We start from the raw sequence: 20860 nt of genomic DNA, 5'->3' as shown, positions 1-20860 counted from the left end.
TGCTGCAGCGATTTCATCGGCCGCTACACCGTCCAAGCTCTTCGACATACTCTCCCCATATGAGGAAGAAGCATATCTCGTCTCCTTTCAAGATAAAAGACAGGCAGAGCTTCTGTGCCATTTCTATGCCGCTTACTTCTTGTCTCATTTACTGACAGATCAAATGTAAGCACTCTGATGTCGATCATCGATCACTTGCCAGAATTCTCACATATCTATCAGTTACGAAGCCCGCCTTTTGACGAAGCGAATGCCACAAGACCTTTTACAGACAGATGACTCCCTGCAAAACTGCGTGGCGTTACTGCGGGCAATCTGGCAGCACAAACATGAGTCCGTCTACACGATATTGAGAGAGTTGCCATGGCCTGATACACTGAAGCCGATAGTACAGAGTTATGATAGTAAGTGATGATACCTTACCAGAGCATGTGAAATAGTATCCTCTGAATCCTCTTGCTCACACGTTTGAAGCATATTTCCAGGAAAAGACGTTGCGAGAAGTAAGCAGGGCATATGAAACAATCAGACCTGCAACAGCTGCAAGCTACCTCGGTCTCGACCCCGCAGCTACAGAACGAGGTGACCCAGCCACAATAGGAAAGCTCTTGGCTCATGGATGGACCCAGGACGAACAAACCAGACTACTACACCCCAACACTGTTGTTGATGACACTCAGCAAGTTGACGAGCTGTACAACGATATAAGTGAAATAATGGCCTTGATTGGCAGTCGTCGTGGTTGAAACCCTGCGGATCACTAGGGGATCGATTCCTCACGAATGAGACCTTAACGATGATACCCTCTAATGAGAACTTAAGGCTGGAATATAAGAGACAAACGTGCAGAACAATGGTCTTCTAGCAAGCGTCCTATGAAGTACCATAAACGGCCTTTGAATGCCCCCCCCCCCCCCGACGCGGCACCACGCGCAAGGGCAGGAAGTCATGCAGGGGTACGCAAGCAGTACGGAAGGATCAGCAATGAAACCGAAGCATACAACTGAATCTCTTGCTCTTCTGGCCCAACTGTAGTGTACACATGCACGACAGCCCAGGGTATGTACAGATGCGGGGATGATGTCTATAGTGGAAAAAAGAAAATCATTCCTTTCGCTCGCAATGACACGACTCTGGGAAATTAGACCAACAAACAATAATACATAACCGGGATCATCCCGCAATCTCTCCTCGATACCCTGCCAGGTTCCGGTCGGGGGAGAGATAAAAGCAAATCATCTTCTCGCTGTATACTTCCAAACATATCTAGTTCTCACCGGCCTTCAGCTTCAGGAAAGCCTCAAGGTCAAACCGGCTGTCCTCGGGATCCGTAATCACTGCACATAGTCACCAGTTAGCGTCCATCGGAGGGGGCCATGCTGGCCATTTCAAGGGAGGAGCGAACGCGGATAAATCGGGTTGTGCTGAGAGCTTAGGGGAGAGCGAGAAGAGACATACCGCCGCTGTTCGTCTTAGAGTCCTTGGGCGCCGTCTTCTTCTTCCATTCGGCCTTGGCCTGCTCGATCAGGCGCTCCTGGCGGGCATATTCACGCTCGGCCTCTGCGTGCTTGGCGGCGGAGGTGAGGGAGGACTGGTGGTAGAAACCGTAGACGAGACCGGTAATCAGAGCCGAGTAGCGGAAAACCTACAAGGTAATTGAATAGTGTTAGTAGTTGAGGGCCATACTGGAGGGGTGGTATTGGGTTGGCTGGATTGGGCTGGATTGGGATTGGAGTATGTATCAGAACGGGCCCTGGCGGAGACTCACGTTGACACCCTGAGAAGCCATTTTGATTGAAGAGAGTCCCTGGGCCTCCGGAGCGGCAATCAAACAGAGTTAGTGAGAGAAGAAGGATCGAAGCCGGATTCCGAGCGACCGGTTTGGAGGGTATCGACAGTCAATGGCTGGCAATGCGGACTGGGGTACTGAAGCTTGTAAAGACGAAGTTCCTGTCGCGAGTTTTTCCGGACCGTCGGTCCTGCTGCGCTTATGTCATCCGACCACTAACTAAGTTAACCCGGACTTTGGCATTCTGGGATTCTGGGAGAAGCGGGACGGGGGAATTGGGAGAGAGGAGAGGAGGGAGGGTCGGGAACGGGACTACGGTAAGTTAAGAGGCCCCGTTCCACTCCCACCCCCCCCTCCCTCTCCAATTACTTAACACTCACCCCAAAAGTCCCGAAGTAAATAAACGAACAACACAACCAATCCACCTTATTCTGTACCCAAACGTGGTCTGAACGGATTTCCTCCGTTCTGATCTACTAGGTGCATATTAATCTCACATTATGTCCTCGTCAATACAACAGCGCAAGGCTGAAATCCTTGCTAAGAAAGCCAAACTCGCCGAACTCAAGCGCCAGAGGGAATTGCGCCAGAGGGAATTCTCTCAGGTTCGCGCTAATAGCGGTGACGCCTCTGAGGTAAGAGGCCCTTATGCAAATTGCGAAAATTTTCTTCTACTCGAGCTGGACGACTTAGCTCTATTATTTACCTAGGTCGTATCGCCAGTCCCCAGTCGTGCGGACAGCAGAGCTGAGCTCGACGACTTCATTTCCCGTCTTGTCGACCGCCCCGGATCAGCTTCGATCGGCCACGGTGCCGATGGCCTCTCGCGCAAAGGCAGCCGACCAAATTCCGTCCTCAGCGCCAGCCAGTTGAGCGGAGATAACGCCGAAGCTTTTAGCCCTCCTGCGCGAACCGTTTCCCATTCAATCGCAGTCCAAACCGTCGGGACCGAGCTCTTTGTCGCCGCCAGCGAACAGCAACCTGCCCCTGAGCCAAAACCCGAAATTGTCACCTACAGCAAAGCAGTGCAAACCGATGATCTGAAAGGACCTGATGGGATATCTGTCGACTCCGATGATGAAGGTGATACGAAACGCTCCGACAAGAAAGTCAGTGAGCTTGACGATGAAATTCTGAAGAAGCTTCGCAGAGAAATTGAGGAGGAACTGCAGACAGCTCAACGGAAATCCGAAAATGAAAATGGGTCTGAAATGGTGAAGACGCGGTATCCGCTGCGCACACTGGACGAAGATGAACTCAAAGCTGTTACCTCGTCGGACGACTTCTTAGACTTTGTTGAACGGTCGGCAAAAGTGATTGAGCGGGCATTGGATGAAGAATATGATGTTCTGGCAGATTACGAGCTTGGAGGTGTCGATGGCGAGCTGGATGATGACGACGAGCACGGCAAGAAGAGACGAGGTATCCGAGAGGTCTGTCAATTCTGGGATGAACGATGGAGCAAGAAACGTATGATCAGCGATTTGAGCTTCTCTCCAAAGGTCTGTCACGCGCGTCGATGCCGACTAATCGCAAGACTGATGAATTCTACAGTTCCCGGAACTCGTTCTGGCCGCGTATACCAAGAACCCCTCTGCGCCCCATGAGCCCGACGGCCTGGTCCAGATCTGGAACCAACACCTGCACTCCCGCCCAGAGTATGTTTTCCATTCAACCTCCGACATATTGGCCGCGAAGTTCTCTCCCTTCCATCCCAACCTGATCGTTGGTGGATCATATTCGGGCCAGGTTCTGCTGTGGGACACCCGTTCGTCGCGAGCAGGTGGAGGCGCGCCGGTTCAGAAGACGCCCCTGACCGGCTCCGGACATACCCACCCTGTTTACAGCATCTCAATAATCGGCACCCAGAATGCCCACAACATCCTCACAGCATCTACGGATGGGGTTGTCTGTGGATGGACTGTTGATATGCTCTCACAGCCTCAAGAGTATCTGGAGCTGTCCACACCTCCTCCGTCTAAAACCGAAGATCTTGCACCCACAACCATGTCATTCCCCCAATCCGACCCGACATTCTTCATTGTTGGCACCGAAGAAGGAGGAATCTACCCGTGCCACCGTTATGATCGAGCGGGGGCTAAGGCTGGTACCGACCATCGTTTGGCGTATCGTGGCCATGCTGCGCCGATCATGTCCACTGCGTTCCATCCGGCCCGCGGCCCGGTCGATCTGGGTGATCTATTGCTCAGCTCGAGTTTAGATTGGAGCGTGAAACTTTGGCGTGTGCGGCCCCCAGCCACGACCGCCCCGGCTACGTCGGCCATAGCCACGACTCAAGTCGTTTCTCCGATCCTTGAGATCAATCGCGAAGATGTGGTGTACGATGCCAAATGGTCCCCTCACCGCCCTGGAGTCTTTTCTCTCGTCGATGGTGCTGGCAACCTAGAGGTTTGGGATCTCTACACGGACACAGAGGTCCCGGCGGTGAAGACGACACCTTCTAGAGGCCGCGGTGGCATTCTTACGAGGAGTCTCAACAAGGTGGCTTGGGAAGAGCGAGAGGGTAGACGCATTGCCACGGGTGGTCTCGACGGCGTGGTGACGGTTTTCGAGGTCGGCAAAGGCCTTAGCGGTACTCCGGAAGATGTGCGCGCAGAGGAATGGACAGGGATGAAGAAGCTCGTTGGACAATGGGAGCAGAAGGACCGCATGAACTGATGTGTCTTGGCTCCATGTCCCGATGACCTCTATGCTTAGTGAAGCATGGGTCAGCGCCACTTCGATTGCTTCACCATGCTTTTTCACCCGGTCATCCCTTGCACTCAGCACTTAACCTCGCTATTTTTGATCTTCTTCATACCGATATGTACCAAATTTCGAGCGGCGCCTTGATTCACTTTCTCATATACCCCGCGGGCAGCTTGTTGTTGATGTATCTATGCATGTTTAGGGCAGGCGAAAAGAGAAGCATCTTTCTAGAGTGTATAATAGGTAGCGATTGCACTTCTCAATGCGATCAGTCTTAGGTCGAATGCGTTCATAGTCCTTCCTCAATAAGGAAATTCTTGGCCCACCAGCTTCTCGCTCAGTTTCCAAAGTCTCTCAGCCTCGAAGCTGCTGGTGGCCCATGGCTTGACCGTATCCACCAAGGGGTCAGCCACATGGCAATCAATCAGATACGCCCCATTGACAGCTGCCATTTCGTTAGCAATCATGTGAGCACGGAACAGAGATCGATTGCCTACCCTTCAAACTCGGATCAAAGGCGGCATAGACATGAGTCGCGGCGCCCCTCTCGAGATTCTTCGCGTCGAATTCGTCCTTCCAACCTTCCCGATTACCAAGTGACCGGTCCACAGTTTCTATACACAAGGCAACCCATTAGCCGAGATGAAATCTTTTCCCACATCCTCAATGACACGAACGATGAAAAAGAGAGAGAGGGGGGAGAGAACAAATGATCCTGCAACGTACGAAGCTCTTTCATCCCAACACTCCAATCCACATCCCTGTCCAGATTGGTAAAGATGACCCCGGGATGCAAACTGAACGCCTGTAAGTTACACTTCAACCCCAGCTTCTGCGCCAGCGAGCGCGCAAACAACATGTTGGCTGTTTTGCTTTGCCCGTAGGCACGCCAGCGATCATAGCTTTTCCCTTCCTACGTCTCCCAATTGTGTCAGCTTGACTTTTTGTTCTCTCTGTTTCACAGCTGGGGTCTTTTGTTTGCGGAACTCTTCCCGATGGGTCGAAACAGCAGGGACGGCTTACATCGAAATTCCAATCATCGAACCGCACAGGATTCAACCGATGACCGTCGCTGCTCACGACGACCACGCGAGGGCTCGACGCGGCCACGATCTTCGGCATGATCAGGTTGGTGAACAGAAACGGGCCGAGGTGGTTGGTCGCCCAGTGGGCCTCGAAGCCCTCGGCGGAGAGGCGGTAGTCCGGCACGCCCATGATGCCCGCGTTGTTGACCACGACGTCGATGGCGGGGAGGTCGTCCCATCCGTTGACCTCGGCGGCGGCGGCGCGGACGCTGTCGAGGGAGGATAGGTCGATCTGTAGGGTGCGGATCTGCGTGGTTGGATGGCTGGTGCTGGTGCTGGTGCTGGCTCGGAGCGCCGCGGCGGTTTGGGCGAGTTGATTGGGATTACGGGCGGCAAGGATGAGGCAGGCAGGTTGGGCTTGGGCGAGGGACTGCACGAAGAAGCCGCCGAGGGAGTTGGGGGAGACCCCCGTTGTGAGGATGATTTTGCCTTTGATGAGGGAGGCGTAGTCTCTTAGGAGGTCGGCGGTGGTGGTCTGGGTGGTGTATGGCGTTGGCATGTTGGCTTTTGTTGTTTGGCGGTGGGGGTGAGGTGGCAAGGTTTAAGAGCAACTCAGACTGTGCATGATTGCCAGACATGAAGCCATTTATGTGGATGGATGAGAGTTGGAATGGGTAATCACGGCGTTAACAAATTATTTCCCTATGTCCGGGGGGGTTTCCTGCTAGTATCGTACGTTAAGCAGCGCTCTCAGATCATCCTTTCCATCGTGTAACTCTTGGCATCTGACCATTGAGAAGCTTGGTTGACCTCTGTCTGTTCTCGGTGCATATTGCATGTAATCTTCTTGTAGCTACGTATACAGTATCATGATACGCCGTTGCGATGGCTATGTGAAAGGTGTACACCTCATGCACCTTGGTCGCTAGAGTTGCGTCACTCTTCACGAATACCCTCGCCTCCTCATTTTCAAAGCGAATTACCATTGGCTCACGTAAGCCCAGGAACTGATAACTCAACTGTATTATTGCCCCAAAGCGACAAGTCTAATGCTACACTGCATTAATATAGTTATCATTTCTGAATTCGCTAATCAACATTTGATGACATCCCGAAGTGGGCCCAGGGCACGTGCGCTTGGCCCGAAATGGTAAGGTGCCCGTTCTCGGAGAGGATCGACCGGCTGATATCATGGATGATATATCAAATGATCAATGATCATTGTTTTGCTTATCCGTTTCCACCCTGCACTCAAATATGCGCCGGTATATCCACGCTTATATCAAGCACTAGAGCTAGTCAGAACAACTGTCAATTGAACTCACCTCCAGGACTGGGCTGAGCCGACATACGAGTCTGACGAAGCATCCCCTCGGTGTGGATACGAGCCGAGATCCCAACCCAACCCAATCCAATCATTAGTCCTGGGAGATTCTCTGTAAAAAACCATGAATAGCTCTCAACCCTCGGCCATGAAACTAAAGGAACAGCGCCAGGATGAAGTACCAACAGGTCGAGGCTCTCGAAAACAACGAGGGAAAGCTCCCTTCATAAGCATGGGAGACCGAAAAATAGATGCCAGGAAGACAAATGTTGATGATGGAGATAGGAGTTTCTATTTCGATCCAAATCGATGGATTGACGGCGTGATCTATGTAATTGTGAGTCAGGGTCTCTCATACCACAGGTTGGAATGACCTACACGTCGGGTTCTTCGCTAAGTGCGGACTGACTTGAACAATTGTGATCAGACGCCCTATGGAGACCGCAACCACATTGACAAGTAAGTGAGTGTCAAGCTAGCTCACCGGGCTCTACTTAAAGGTATCCGCAAGTGAAAACTCCAGCTAGAAGAAGCCTCCGCATGAGCCTCGGGTGCAGCTTCCAGAGCATGGGCAAGGGCAAGAGTAGGACGAGGATATCGAGAATGAGATCCGGCGTTCCAAAGCCTAGCCACAAGCTCCTTGGACCTATGCAGGTGCCCGGCAGATCTGGCATCCAGTTTTTCGTGATCGGAGAACATGTGAGAAAGATGACGAGGATAGTACTGATCGACCATGCCATGCGATATCCAATCCATGCACTATCCAGAGCGCATATCGGAAGCGAGAGGGACCTTGGCTGAGATCCCTTCCGTAGTAGAGCAGAGCGGACGCTCGTGCTATTGAGGTCGCCCAAAGTACTAAAAAGTATACCACCCATAACAGCTTCAGAAAAGAGACAAGGTCTGGAGACACTGTTTTAACCTGTCTCCCTAGTACAAGCCGGATCATTCTCAGACTGATGCCGCAAACAGCAATGCTCAACAACTTCCAGAGCATGATTGGTCCATGCCAATGCTGAGAGGGGACCCGCGGCTAACCGCAGCGGCGAGAGCGGTCCAATCATCCCACCAGAACCCAGAGCGGGTGTTGGACCGAGGAGGTTTCGGCAACAAGGCTCTCGACCAGAACCTAAGGACAACAGCAACTGATGGGACATTGATCAAGGTGATAGTGAAGGCCCTAATCTGCGGGCCTCGAGCATCAGAGGGCTGAGAGTATGGACTCGGAGACATTACCGAAGGAAGGCAAAGGCTAAGTCACTGGCGGATTGAGGTTTAGTAGAACAATTTGGCCGGTCCGTAAGCGCCCAGTATGCATTTAAAGAGATTTGCAGCATTATTAAGGTGCTTGAGAGTTCTTGCTTCAGCTCTAGAAGCTATAATAGGATCCCTTCAATATGACAATAGGCAGAGAGGATTTTTTTTTTCGCAAAGCATACTCGAAGTAATCGTCATATGACGTGAATCAGCCTCGGATTAGAATTATCGAAGCCTGGAACCAGCCATTCCGTAATTGCTTCCATGATGTTTCAACGCTACCCTGTGTAATGTAAGCAGCGACCACTTGTCGTCGAGAAAATCAATGCCATTGAGCCTGATCACCAGTAACTGCGGAATCCCATGGAAACTTAATAAGGATGGATAGCCAACAACAGCAGAAGTAACCGGAGAGCTCAGTAAGTTGCATGGTGACAGATATACTAGGTCGATTCTGTGACTCGCAGCGACTGGCCAAGACTCGACACCACTGGAAGTTGCCGGTGTTGTTGGAAGAAAAGTGCCAGAAGGAGTAAGAGTCGGCAGGCTGAGAACCTCCAAGACAGGTAAGTCATCCCGACCACTGCAACTGGCTCGGGAACCGTATTTACATCGCAATCTTCGCAGCTCTTGAAGGTCGAAGACACATCCGGTGTCTATTCCAAGTTTATTAGGCGAAGCCGCCCCGAGTGCCGGGACGACTGTGACATGACAAACTCGGAGGAAGAATAATCAGTCCATTTAAGTAGCTCAGCAATCAGAACTTAGGTGCTGCATTCGGCCTTGACTACCGAAGTAGTTTTCCTTGACGGTTGACAGGAATTGGGCGGCAAACCATACGCTTGATGAAGTCTACCCATGGTTCGACAGTCCGCCGGGCTGATCTCGAAATTATGTAATGGTTCTCGCAACTTCTTGAAGAAATTATGGCTATCACCACTCTTTCTACCTGATAGTCAACAATGGATGCCGTTTTGTTGCTGTTCAATGGCTTAAGACATACGCCGCAAAGTCTGCTGCCGGGCTGCTCCTCTCTTTTCATCTGGAACTGACGCCATATACACATCGGTTGTCCTCATCGATGTAGGCCAGGTGGTGAAAAGGCGACATAGCAGTGGAAGAATGTCTCAGCGGTCGCCTAATGTTCCCTACAATGGTGGATCCCTGCTGGGCGTAGCCATTGCTATGGCAATACTGCAGATCATTGCAGTGATTGCTCGCTTCTATACTCGATACAGCCAGAGACTCGCCTACGCGCTTGATGATTTTCTGATTGTTATCGCCTTGGTAAGGCAGCTAGCCAGCAGTCCGTGTCTCAATTGCTGATAAGCCTTCAGATTGCTAGCCTGGGACAGTCGGCTCTGTACGTGGTTTGTATGTGACGACCTCAGTTATCACCCATAAGCAACAACTGACCCTTGCTATAGTGGTCAAAGTAGCGGGGGTAGGATATCATATGAGCTTTGTGGAGGAGACTCCAGAGAAGTTGGTTGCTCTCGAAAAGGTACTAACAAGAAGGTCTCGGGGCTAAGATACTGATGACTGATCAATTGACGCACAGGGTCTATACGCCAATGAGATTATAGATTTCCCTTTTGTCATAACTCCAGCCAAGATTTCCATTCTGATATTTTACATTCGCATCTTTAGCACGCGAAACTTCAAAGTGGCCGCGTATATCATTGGAGCGCTCGTACTCGGACACGGTATCGGGGTCTTGCTTGCAGCTATATTTCAATGCTGGCCAATCGATTACACATGGAACAAGACTACAGGTGTCGAAGGCGGCTCATGTTTCAATCAACAAGCCTTCTACCGATACGTTTCGCCGCCGAACATTTTGACGGATGTCCTCTTATTGATATTACCACTGCCATATGTTTGGAGACTCCATACTACCCGTGGTCACAAGCTGGCATTGACGGGAGTTTTTCTCCTGGGAGGATTGTAAGCCTATTTCCCGAGTCAGCGCATATCATAGGTATGCCATATGTATGCATCGTTGATTGACCGTGCAACAGGGGAACGGTAGCCAGCATTCTGCGCATGACAAACTTCTTCGAAGAAAGAGCGACGGTTGATCCTACATGTATGTCTTCCACAGAGGCTTGATTGAACCTTACATACTGACTCTACTGCATTCGTATAGGGACATCGACCGATCTTGGAATCTGGACTATTCTTGAAGGAGCCCTCATCATCATAGCCGCCTGCTTGCCCCCCACTTGGCCTTTGATAATCCGATTCCTACCCCGGAAATTCTTTAGCAAAAAGTCAGTCGGAACTCGTGCTTCTGAGAGTGATACGAGCAGACGTGTCATGGTTGAATGCGAGGACGAATCTTCCCGTAAAGGGGGTAGCGCTCGCCGCCACGGCCAGAGCCTGTCCACCCTGGAATGTCAACCCAGGCTATCTCCTGGGGTTTCAACTCGACCTTCGGATAGATCTGCATTATGGTCCATTCCGAGTGAGGTTTGATATACACCCCTTAAAGAGGCAGCCGCTGAGACTCGGGCAGGACCATCATATGAGTGAATACGGAGTACCAGATCTCCAAGGGCCTTTTGGGCCAGCTCAGTGTGAAGCCTATGCTCTACTTCGATTGGTCCGAGATCTATATGCTAATATGTATACCGGAATCCACGCTGAAACGTTGACAACGTTAGTGAGTTTTGGCATCAGTCGCACCAGGCAGACGTACCATATTCTGAAGAACCTTTCCTTTCTTCTGCTGTCCATTCAGCAAGTAGAATGATAGCGTGAAAACGCCCACTAGAACAATCATGAGGACATGAGAGCTGATGGCACAGGGAAGAGATGTTGTCAGTGTTTTCGGCCCCAGCCAAAGGATTTGATTGAGCCCGACATACCCAATAGATACCCAAACGGCGGTTTGATAGCGTGGTGCTTCCTGCTGTCGCACTATATAACTGCCCGCCACACCACCCAGACCATTACACGCCGATACAGCGGCTGCTGTGGAGGCGCGATTCCACTGACCCACGACGTTGTTGGCCATGAATGCGTTCAGAGCCGCCCAGTTGGAGACATATGCCCCGGTAGCGAGGAAAGTCCCGATATACCGCACAGTGACTTGCGTCGAGGACGGTAGACCAAACATAAGAAATCCCGCTATCAGGCAGAGGGCGTTGAAGGTGATGAGCGGGCCCCGGATGCGATAAGAATCGCCCACGAACGACGTGAAAAGGACCGGAAATACGGACCAATAGTAGGGCTACCAAGGTATAGGATTAAGGTTAGGACGACGTGAACTACATTTTCGGAAGCACGATCCGTGGGAAACCCCTATCTGACCAACTCCGAAATAAAGGAACAAACTAACGTACCGGTGTTGAGAGAAGAATAGAATCATTGCTCGAAAAGCCCATACCTGATTCGAGAATGATAGGCAGAAAGTAGTTCAGCGCCGTTGAAACAAGATTCAATAAGAGGTACATGCAGGCAAAGCCATACAGCTTCAAATCGGCGAAAGGGGCCAAAGCCTTGCTCCACGAGAAAGCATCAGGCATTATGTCATCACGGTCAGCTCGAATCCGCTGTTGCTCCTCTATCAGTTATTGCTGTACCTGCTGCTGTTGTTGCTGTTGCTTCTTACCTGTGCAGCCACACGTGCCTCTGCTTCGCTCAAGAAGTGAAAGCTCCGGTGAGCGTTCTCCGGGAAATCGACCATCCACCAGTATGTGAGCATCCCAATGACGCAAGTGATCAAGCCCTGAACAAGGTACATCCAGCGCCAGCCCTGCATGCCTGATTTCCCATCCAGCAGGTTCAGACCATAGTTCACGATATACCCTGTCGCGAGCCCGATCACCTCACCCGACTGGAGAACTGCGAACCGGACCTGCTGTTCTCGGCGTGGGTACCAAGTGCTGATGAGATAAGTCAAGCCTGGATAGATCCCCGACATGGCCATTCCTAGCAACACTCGCAGCGCAATCATCTGTCGCCAAGTATGAATAAAGGCGGTACATAACGTGATCAGGCCGAAGATGAAGGTAATCGCGGCGAACCAGACTCTGGGACCAACCCAACGAACTGCGAGAGTGGACGGCAATTGGCAGACAATACTCGCAACCGTGAATATGAAAATCGAGACCGAGTAGCGGTTTCCATGCAGATCCAAATCGCTGGGCATACTAGTCACCGATGCCGACGAGAGAATGCCCGAGTCGAGTAAGTTGAGACTGCACAGAATGCCGGCAATGCTACACAGACGCAAGTCTGTCTTCCATCGTACTCGCTTCTCTAACAGTTTCAACTCTTCAGGGTCCTGCTCGGTAAGGTAGAATGCGTTTTGCGGGGTCGGCTTCTCATCGAGCGGTGACACCGGGTCAGCGTGCCTTTCGATCACGGCGCCATCGGCGCTTTTCGAGGCCATAATCCAATTGGTGCCTGGTCGTATACGCAGCGATAAGAAGGGGTAAGCTGAATTCCGAGAGCAATTGCAATGGATGACGGACGATTGAGTGCGGCGACATTATTCTAAAAGCGGGGAGGCACTGGAAGAAACTAATGGAATCCGGTGGCAATGAACCCGCTTATCTATTGCTGAAGATTTTCGATAGCTCGTCCAATTCCTAATTCTTGCATATATTAGCAATCAATCATTGCCCGCCCAGGTCCCAATCCTTAGCTCATGAGATCCCTGCTTGGCTTACTCATGAATTCAGGGCGAGACCCCGGGAATCACACTGATCCAGCTGCGCTTCTCGTGCGATCGTCCTGTGCAGAGGAAAAATCACCTAGGCTTATGCTGTCGATTGATTTGCTGAGGCTTTGAAACTGGATGGCGGAATAGAGAGGGCCACGCACTTCCGGATCGCCACGCACTTCTACTCATAGAATGTTATGTATGTATTTCCGGAACGGCTGCTGATTTCTCTGGAAAGCTTATTGATTGAATTGCTATTTTTTTTACACTATAGAGTCCCTAAGAAAGGTATTTACAAGTAACATATTTTAACTATTTTGATGGCGTGAAGAAGTGCTTTAGAGAGCCTTACTTCACTTGTGTACTGTATGTACAGTATTTCCTCCGAAAGATGCCTGGTAAAAAAGTCTTGTTGATAGATTTATTTATATACTTGGTTGTAGGTTACAGGTGCTTAACAAAATGTCTATATACTTAATTCTTCTGAAGATTAATCTAGTTCATAGTATATTACTGTAAAGAAACTTATACTTAGTCCATACCTTACGACCTTTTTTTTGTCTCAGAGTTTTATATCCAGTTAGGGTGTAAAAGTTCTAGTAGTAAAAGCAGCCGTTCCGAAATCGCGTGCCCCTCCCTGGAGTCTACCACAGACTAGAATCAAGTCCTTCGGAAGGACTCCGAAGGAGATGGACGAGGGCCTGCCTAGCGGGTGACTCCTGATGACCCAAAGGCGTTGTCGAAGGGAACTCAGCGGCAGGGACCGTGATGTAACGTACTGACACCTTCCTAAGCACCGTTATAAGGAGTCTCAGGCCTGTTTAAGCACCTGCTCAACGGCCTTTCCATACATCTTTTCCTATAGCTGCCGGAGGGCCTTTCTCTACACTCAAGCACTCTTACACACACACACACACAACACACACACACACACACACACACACACACACACACACACACACACACACACATTGAAGCAGGTATGTAACTATTGAAGATTCGGACCAGGGGGGGGGCCTTCCTAAAGCAACAATGATGAAAAAGCTTATCTAAAGTAAGAAATCTGGCACATGATCAAATACCCATGAATAACTACTTGAAGGAGCGTCAGTCTAGCTCGCTCTCAACATCAGGGAATGAATGTATTGTCTTTCATCTACTGAGTAATTGGGAGTTGCTTACCACCTACTGAACCCCCACCCACTCTTATCGCACGGCATTATGAGATGATGAATTGACGGAGTAATTAGCCGTCAAACCTAACTCCGAGAACCGACTCTGGATCTCAATGTTTCCATTTCTCCGCTCCTCAATGGCTCGCCGGAGCTCCATCTACTGCTGCTTTCCCCGCGCTGATTGCGGCGGGGACCCACGTTACCGCACCGGACGAAAGGGAGTTAAGTGGGTTAGTTGAAAACTACTGTACTAACTGTACTCCCTTCGTACGTACTGTACCTTTCGATTCCTATCCTTCTGACTCTGGGATCGTATCTATCTGTTCGCGACTTCGTTCAGTCTGATCGACCGTCATTTGGCGCCCCCCACCCACCCACCCTCCTCCACTTCTTCTGTTCTCTTCGCCCTCATAATCATGGCTCTTCTTCCATAACCTCCTCTTCTTCTTCCTCTTCCCTTCCTCTCTTCCTTTAACACCCCTTATCGTTTAGGTACAGACATCATCTCTTTCCCGCCCCCGCGCTCTCCAACCCAATTGCGATTTTACGCAGTACACCGCCGCAGCTCGCAAGCTCAGTCTTTAACTACATATCACTCATTTCGCCATCTTCCCTCTAGACCCCCCCAAACCGATCATCATGGTCGAGCTAATCCCTTCTCTTGAACCTCGCATGCTCCTTCCGCCATTGCTGGCCTGTCTACCCACGGCTTTTGTCTCGTCGCAACCCCCTCCTGCGCTGCTACCACTCCTGTCTCCGATTATTCGCCAGCGTGTGAAGATCTTCACTACCGTCTCCGCCTCACCCACTGACTCATGGCTTCGGTTGCTCTGCTGGGATTCTGCATCGGCTGAGCGTCTGCAATCTTTGGTGGATGGTGCTAGCTTCGAGCCCCACCCCGTTTCCGGAGAGATTGACCTCCCAGACGACATTCCCGTGCGGTACAAGAGACTGGACGAGGAGACTCTACAGTCGCAAATTCAGCTACCTGAGTATAGCTTGAAAGTCATATACGTCTGGTGTCCTGACGATGAAGAAGGCGGAGGGCCTGCATGGCGGGTAGCGGAAGTCTTGCCACAGGAGAGCAGTGTTGGGGAGGACGGAGTCTGGTCGATCTCGATTGGGGAGGCAAACGCCCATCAGAGGGAACAGGTGACGGCAAATAAAGGAGCAGCAACGGGAAATATTGGTCAAGCAACCACAGCGGCAACACAGAGCAATGGCAAGGATACACAAGAGGAAGATGATGACGATGACTATTGGGCCCAATATGATGCGACTCCCGGACGGACTCCCGCGGTGAAGACACCGGCTCCTAATGCTGTTTCATCCTTGCAACAGTCTGACGCAGACTATTATTCACAGTATGACGACGTGCAGCCAGCCATGGATAACCATGATCCCGAGGAAGAGCAACCCGAAATCGGCCCATCTTCGCTCAATGGCGACATGCTGGCTCGTCTCTTGCAACGGCAAGTCAGTGGCTCAAATCCCGACTCCTCTGCGAACGCGACCGAACACCCAGCGGGTGGGGTGACGAACGGCGACTACGCCATGTCGTTGAATCATCCTCGCCCTTCATCCATTTCATCTGGCAGCTCCGGTCCAGTGGCCAAGCTAGAGCAGGAAGCGGAGAACCAGTCTGCCTATGAAGTCGGGGTAAAGCAGCATATTGGCTCCAACATAAAGAGTTTATTCCGACTGGCAAAGGCAACTGGTCTCTCTCGCAGCGACTTCCAAACTCTTGTCAAGACTGAATTGGAGCTACTCGATGTATCAGACGATGATGCATGATCTACTCCGCCCATCATTTTCTTCTTTTTGTTCATCTGGACCTGAAATTGTACATACATACATACTTGCCGCATTTGGTCATGCTTAAGCATGAAGGGCGCAATTTTTGTTCGCATACGCATTGGATATCCCCGGGGTAAATGTGCTTTGTTGGTTATATTGCTGTATTGCATTTATTTCGCTATTCTCGTAAATGGTTTATAATAAATTAGAAAATGAAAATAACCTTAAATATCTACGGTCGATCTCACCCTGACGCCATAAGGCTTACGTGTAGGGAGTGTTTCGGATCTGTGCTTCAGGTTCTTCCGTTCCGCGCGGTCATTGGGAAAGACACGCAATCCGCCCCCATCAGTCGACTTAACCGCCCCCCTCCCTTCTACTACTGCGGCTGAAGCGACTTGGTATATTACGAGATTGTGAGCCAATTTGAACATGCTCTCTTCTTGATCTTTCTCTTTCTCCCTTGTAAGTACGTCCACTGGGATGACTTGCCCTTCTGCTTGTTCAACGTGCTGATCTGTCGTTTTGGTCTCCTCTAATCCAGTATATAGAGCCGTCTCTCATTCATTCGTTTCTTTCCTACTAGCTACCTCATCTTCCTTTAATTATGTCTTCCCCTTCGCCCTCTCTTCGCAAGAGAGGTGGCAAGAAGGAGAGTACCCCCGTGCCTGCGGACAATTTCTCGACTCCTTTTTCTTCTACCAAAGCGCCTCGTCCCCAGTCAGAATGGAGCTATTGGCTGGCCATTGCCGTTCTGACTGTCCTGGCATTCATCACCCGATTTTACAAGATCTCGTATCCCAACGAAGTTGTCTTCGATGAAGTGCATTTTGGAAAGGTAAGTCGAGATGTTTTGCAGGGAATTGAGTTTGTGGGCCTTCTAACCGAACACCTGTCGTTATTCAGTTCGCTTCGTATTACCTCCAGCGCACGTACTTCTTCGACGTTCACCCCCCCTTCGGCAAGCTTCTTTTTGCTTTTGTGGGATGGCTGATTGGCTATGATGGCCACTTTTTGTTCGACAACATCGGCGATTCTTACATCGACCACAATGTCCCCTATGTTGCCCTTCGTGCTATGCCGGCTACCCTTGGTGCTCTGACCGTGCCCGTGGTGTTTCTCATCATGTGGGAGTCCGGTTATTCACTGCCAGCCTGTGTCTTGTCGGCAGGTCTTGTCTTGTTTGACAATGCACACATTGGAGAGGATCGCCTGATTCTCCTGGATGCCAGTTTGGTTTTGGCCATGGCCTTGAGTGTCTTGTGCTATGTCCGCTTCTACAAGCTGCGTCATCAGCCGTTCGGCCGCAAGTGGTGGAAATGGCTTCTCTTGACCGGTGTGTCTCTAAGCTGCGTGATCTCCACCAAGTACGTTGGTGTCTTTACTTTCGTCACCATCGGATCTGCGGTCTTGGTCGACCTGTGGAATTTGTTGGACATCCGCCGACCTGGCGGCTCTCTCAGCATGTTCCGCTGGAGCCAGCACTTCGCTGCTCGCGCTTTCGCACTAGTCGTCGTTCCGTTCTTTTTCTATCTGTTCTGGTTCCAGGTTCACTTCACCATTTTGAACCGCTCCGGTCCTGGTGACGACTTCATGACCCCTGAATTTCAGGAGACTCTCAGCGACAATGCCCTGACTGCGGACTCCATCGGCATTCAATACTATGACAGCCTCACTATCAGACACAAGGATACCAAGGTTTTCTTGCACAGCCACCTGGAGACATACCCGCTTCGCTATGATGATGGACGTATTTCCAGCCAGGGCCAGCAGGTTACTGGTTACCCTTACAACGACACCAACAACCACTGGCAGATCATTCCCACGGTTCCTTTCGACGTCACTGACACCACCGGACATCCTGTACGGAATGGCGATGTTGTTCAGCTCCGTCATTTGGGCACAGACACAGTGTTGCTCACCCACGATGTGGCGTCGCCTTACTATCCGACCAACCAGGAGTTCACTACCGTCTCCCAAGAACTCGCCAACGGCGAGCGCCACAATGACACACTCTTCGAGATTAAGATCGAGAATGCGAAGCCCCAGCAGGAGTTTCGCACTCTTTCGAGTCACTTCAAGCTGGTTCACGTGCCCACTCGGGTGGCCATGTGGACGCACACGACGCCTCTGCCGGAGTGGGCTTTCAAGCAGGCCGAAATCAATGGCAACAAGAACATTCTTCAGACCAGCAACCTCTGGTTCATCGACTCCATTGAGTCTCTGGAAGAGGGCAGTCCACGCCTCGTGAAGGAAGAGCGCCAGGTCAAGCATCTGTCTTTCTTCCGCAAGTATCTCGAGCTGCAGCGCGCCATGTTCCATCACAACAACGCTCTGACTTCTAGCCATCCCTACGCCAGCGAACCTTTCCAGTGGCCCTTCCTTCTCCGTGGTGTCAGTTTCTGGACCAAGAACGATACTCGGGAGCAAATCTACTTTTTGGGTAACCCGATCGGCTGGTGGATTGCGAGCAGTCTCTTGGCCGTCTTCGCTGGTGTCATCGGTGCTGACCAACTGTCTCTTCGACGTGGTGTCGATGCCGTGGAAGAGAGTGAGTCATCTTGCTTTATGATATACATGCTGAGTACTAACGATTCGCAGTCTGGGGCGTGGGTGCGCGCTCGCGCTTGTATAACAGCACTGGCTTCCTGTTTCTCTGCTGGGCGGCCCATTATTTCCCTTTCTGGCTGATGGGTCGTCAGCGTTTCTTGCACCACTATCTTCCTGCTCACCTTGCCTCCGCCCTCGTTGCCGGTGCTCTGATTGAGTTCATCTTCAACTTGGAGCCCATCTCAGCTGTGAAGTCTGTCCCTCTGGAGGATGACTCAACCGGCAAGTCTAAGGCAACCGCTCGGATCACCCACTTTGTGACGGCTTCGGAGCGTCTCGGACAGAAGTCTCTGATTGCGGGCTGGGTTGCCACTCTGGTGATTTTGGCCGCCACCATCTACGGCTTCGTGTTCTACGCCCCACTGACTTACGGTACCCCTGGTCTGGATGTGCCGGGTATCTTGGCTCGCAAGTGGCTGGCATATGACTTGCACTTTGCCAAATAGAATAGTTGATGACGTGCCTGCAGTTGGCACGGCACAGAGCAACAGAATGGAGACTGCATGCTCAGAGTAAGCAGTCATGCGTGATGAGATGTATGGAGGTGTACGAAGTAGTTTAGAATGGCCAGGATTCATAACGACGAGCTGACACAATATCCCTTGTGTCCGTGTCCTGCAAACCGCCTTTTCCCATCTATATTCTGGATCTATCTCAGTCACTCCTCTGTATCAAAATCTATACCTGAAATATTACGTTGTGATACTACATTGCCATGAAACCAAAAGCACAGATCCGTAGAGAGAAGCTCAATTAGATCAAACCCTAATGCTACCGAAACGCCCCCAACGCCAAGTTGCTATCAAGTACAATACATCAAATGGAAACCAGTTCTCTAAAAAGCCATTCTCTTCCCAATCTCACTCTCCCAGCCGCGCGACTTCTCGAACCCGTTCGACGCGGTCCGGAAATCCATCATGGCCTGGTAAACCTCCTCCTCACTCGTGACGACGAAGGGACCGTACTGGACGACCTTCTGATCGAGGGGCTGGCCGGCGACGAGCAAGAACCGGCCCTCTTCGTCGGCATTATCCGGCACGGAGGCCTCGACGAACTCGCCCTGCTGCTCGAACACGACATTGTGAAACTCCTTGACGTTGCGGGTCTGATCGCCGGAGCCGAAGACGGTGGCGCCCTTGAGCGTGTAGGCGAAGGCGTTCCAGCCGAGCGGCAGCGCCTGGCGCACGCGGCCGCCGGGCTGGATGGCGATATCCAGCAACCAGACGGGGGTGTAGGCGAGGTCACGCACGGAGTCGACGCCATGCGACTGACCGGAGATGACTTTCACGGTGACGCGCCCGGCGTCCGTGGTGGCGAGGGGGATCTCGGCGCTGCGCAGGTCGCGGTAGCGCGGCTCGCAGTACTTGAGGTCCTTGGGGAGGTCGACCCACAGCTGCATGCCGACGTTGGGCGAGCCGTCCGGGTTCTCGTGCGGCATCTCCGCGTGCATGATGCCCTTGCCCGCCGTCATGAACTGCAGGTCGCCAGGTCCGATCGTGCCCCGGTTCCCCGCGAAGTCCTCGTGGTCCACCCCGCCCGACAGCAGGTAGGTGATCGTCTCCTGGCCCCGGTGCGGGTGGTCCGGGAACCCCGCCCCTTTCCCGATCGTGAAGTGGTCCAGCATCAGGAACGGGCTCAGGTGCCGCAGCTTCGCCGTGCCGATCGAGCGCCGCACGCGCGCGCCCGCGCCCTCGGCTTGCTCGACCGCTAGGAAGACTTGGCGGATGCTGCGGGGAAGGGTCATTTTGGAGGTGGGTGGGATTATCAAAGTATGGGTATTGGTGGCGGTGTTGGTGGTGGTGGTTAAGTTGGCGGAGGAGTGGCCAGTCAATATAGTAGAAGGTATCAAGTCCCGAAAATTGCAGTGGTAGTGGTAAGTAGCAGTGTATAGTATAGCAATGATGCCGATGCAAAAAGAAAGTAAGAGTTTCATGTGGGGGGGTAATGCAATGGGCTTTATATACGAGGTTGGTCGGTACAGTTGCGAACAGTATAGAATCTTCCTGGAAGCAAAAAAGCTGTTTGACCTAATAAATATTCTGTTAGTCAATTCTTATAATCGGTCGAGTAAGCAACGCCCCATGCGGTCCTGAGCACGGGGTAAAGAATAATAGGAGAAGGAAATTGGCTGGAGTCGCTGGACTGATCCACCGATACGAGGATTGGCTGGAGATGGGATCTCAAAGCATTGACAAGCAGCAAACCATGGACTTGCCCCGAATTACAAAGATTGCCGTCAGCAACGGATCTCGGCGCTTGGCGGATGACTCAGGCTTTACTCAGGGGTTGGCTTACCCTGTGATGAGTGATGGGTCGGTAAGGAATTGAGGGGTAATTGTGAAGAGTCGGAATAGAAAGACAATTCCGATTCAAACGAGAAAGGGCATTCACATTTTTCATCCTAATCTGTGTCTCTATACATAAGACATACACAATATTGGTAGGTAGCTATAATCTCATCTGTTACTGTAGCCGTACCGAATGCTGTACTCTATGAGTAGA

General features: G+C 51.4%; 8 protein-coding genes across 8 annotated transcripts; 4 read left to right on the top strand and 4 right to left on the bottom strand.

Moving 5' to 3' along the window:
- Positions 1 to 924: 924 nt before the first annotated feature.
- On the bottom strand, positions 925 to 1914 carry ASPACDRAFT_79397 (ATP synthase subunit e). The gene is made up of 3 exons (XM_020205397.1): positions 1769 to 1914; positions 1459 to 1645; positions 925 to 1337 (listed from the first exon to the last, which is right to left on the bottom strand). Exons 1-3 carry the CDS (start codon positions 1787 to 1789, stop codon positions 1267 to 1269), a joined length of 279 nt encoding a protein of 92 aa, XP_020055848.1. The 5' UTR covers positions 1790 to 1914; the 3' UTR covers positions 925 to 1266.
- A 375-nt stretch (positions 1915 to 2289) lies between these two features.
- ASPACDRAFT_29709 (putative dynein intermediate chain) lies at positions 2290 to 4468 on the top strand (the record flags this gene model as incomplete). Its single annotated transcript, XM_020199658.1, has 3 exons — positions 2290 to 2424; positions 2500 to 3291; positions 3344 to 4468. 3 exons carry the CDS (start codon positions 2290 to 2292, stop codon positions 4466 to 4468), a joined length of 2052 nt encoding a protein of 683 aa, XP_020055847.1.
- Positions 4469 to 4800: 332 nt separating this feature from the next.
- Positions 4801 to 6082, bottom strand: ASPACDRAFT_29920 (putative short-chain dehydrogenase; the record flags this gene model as incomplete). The annotated part of the gene is made up of 4 exons (XM_020199679.1): positions 4801 to 4943; positions 4996 to 5112; positions 5225 to 5411; positions 5522 to 6082. 4 exons carry the CDS (start codon positions 6080 to 6082, stop codon positions 4801 to 4803), a joined length of 1008 nt encoding a protein of 335 aa, XP_020055846.1.
- A 3144-nt stretch (positions 6083 to 9226) lies between these two features.
- Positions 9227 to 10055, top strand: ASPACDRAFT_61273 (uncharacterized protein; the record flags this gene model as incomplete). Its single annotated transcript, XM_020203648.1, has 4 exons — positions 9227 to 9391; positions 9442 to 9478; positions 9532 to 9608; positions 9666 to 10055. 4 exons carry the CDS (start codon positions 9227 to 9229, stop codon positions 10053 to 10055), a joined length of 669 nt encoding a protein of 222 aa, XP_020055845.1.
- A 218-nt stretch (positions 10056 to 10273) lies between these two features.
- On the bottom strand, positions 10274 to 12735 carry ASPACDRAFT_1902265 (putative MFS transporter). Its single transcript, XM_020198776.1, has 5 exons — positions 11721 to 12735; positions 11452 to 11661; positions 10975 to 11339; positions 10806 to 10902; positions 10274 to 10749 (listed from the first exon to the last, which is right to left on the bottom strand). Exons 1-5 carry the CDS (start codon positions 12501 to 12503, stop codon positions 10726 to 10728), a joined length of 1479 nt encoding a protein of 492 aa, XP_020055844.1. The 5' UTR covers positions 12504 to 12735; the 3' UTR covers positions 10274 to 10725.
- Positions 12736 to 14317: 1582 nt separating this feature from the next.
- ASPACDRAFT_120985 (uncharacterized protein) lies at positions 14318 to 15957 on the top strand. Its single transcript, XM_020196395.1, has one exon. It carries the CDS (start codon positions 14591 to 14593, stop codon positions 15743 to 15745), a length of 1155 nt encoding a protein of 384 aa, XP_020055843.1. The 5' UTR covers positions 14318 to 14590; the 3' UTR covers positions 15746 to 15957.
- Positions 15958 to 16123: 166 nt separating this feature from the next.
- Positions 16124 to 19075, top strand: pmt4 (dolichyl-phosphate-mannose-protein mannosyltransferase). Its single transcript, XM_020205396.1, has 4 exons — positions 16124 to 16213; positions 16294 to 16586; positions 16655 to 18299; positions 18350 to 19075. Exons 2-4 carry the CDS (start codon positions 16356 to 16358, stop codon positions 18802 to 18804), a joined length of 2331 nt encoding a protein of 776 aa, XP_020055842.1. The 5' UTR covers positions 16124 to 16213; positions 16294 to 16355; the 3' UTR covers positions 18805 to 19075.
- On the bottom strand, positions 19037 to 20557 carry ASPACDRAFT_120982 (pirin family protein). Its single transcript, XM_020196394.1, has one exon. The coding sequence runs from the start codon at positions 20100 to 20102 to the stop codon at positions 19194 to 19196; it is 909 nt and encodes a 302-aa protein (XP_020055841.1). The 5' UTR covers positions 20103 to 20557; the 3' UTR covers positions 19037 to 19193.
- Between the last annotated feature and the right edge of the window lie 303 nt (positions 20558 to 20860).

This window comes from Aspergillus aculeatus, assembly GCF_001890905.1.
Source record: "Aspergillus aculeatus ATCC 16872 unplaced genomic scaffold ASPACscaffold_9, whole genome shotgun sequence".
Taxonomy (NCBI): Eukaryota; Fungi; Ascomycota; class Eurotiomycetes; order Eurotiales; family Aspergillaceae; genus Aspergillus; species Aspergillus aculeatus.
This window is presented reverse-complemented; position numbering and strand designations above follow the sequence as displayed.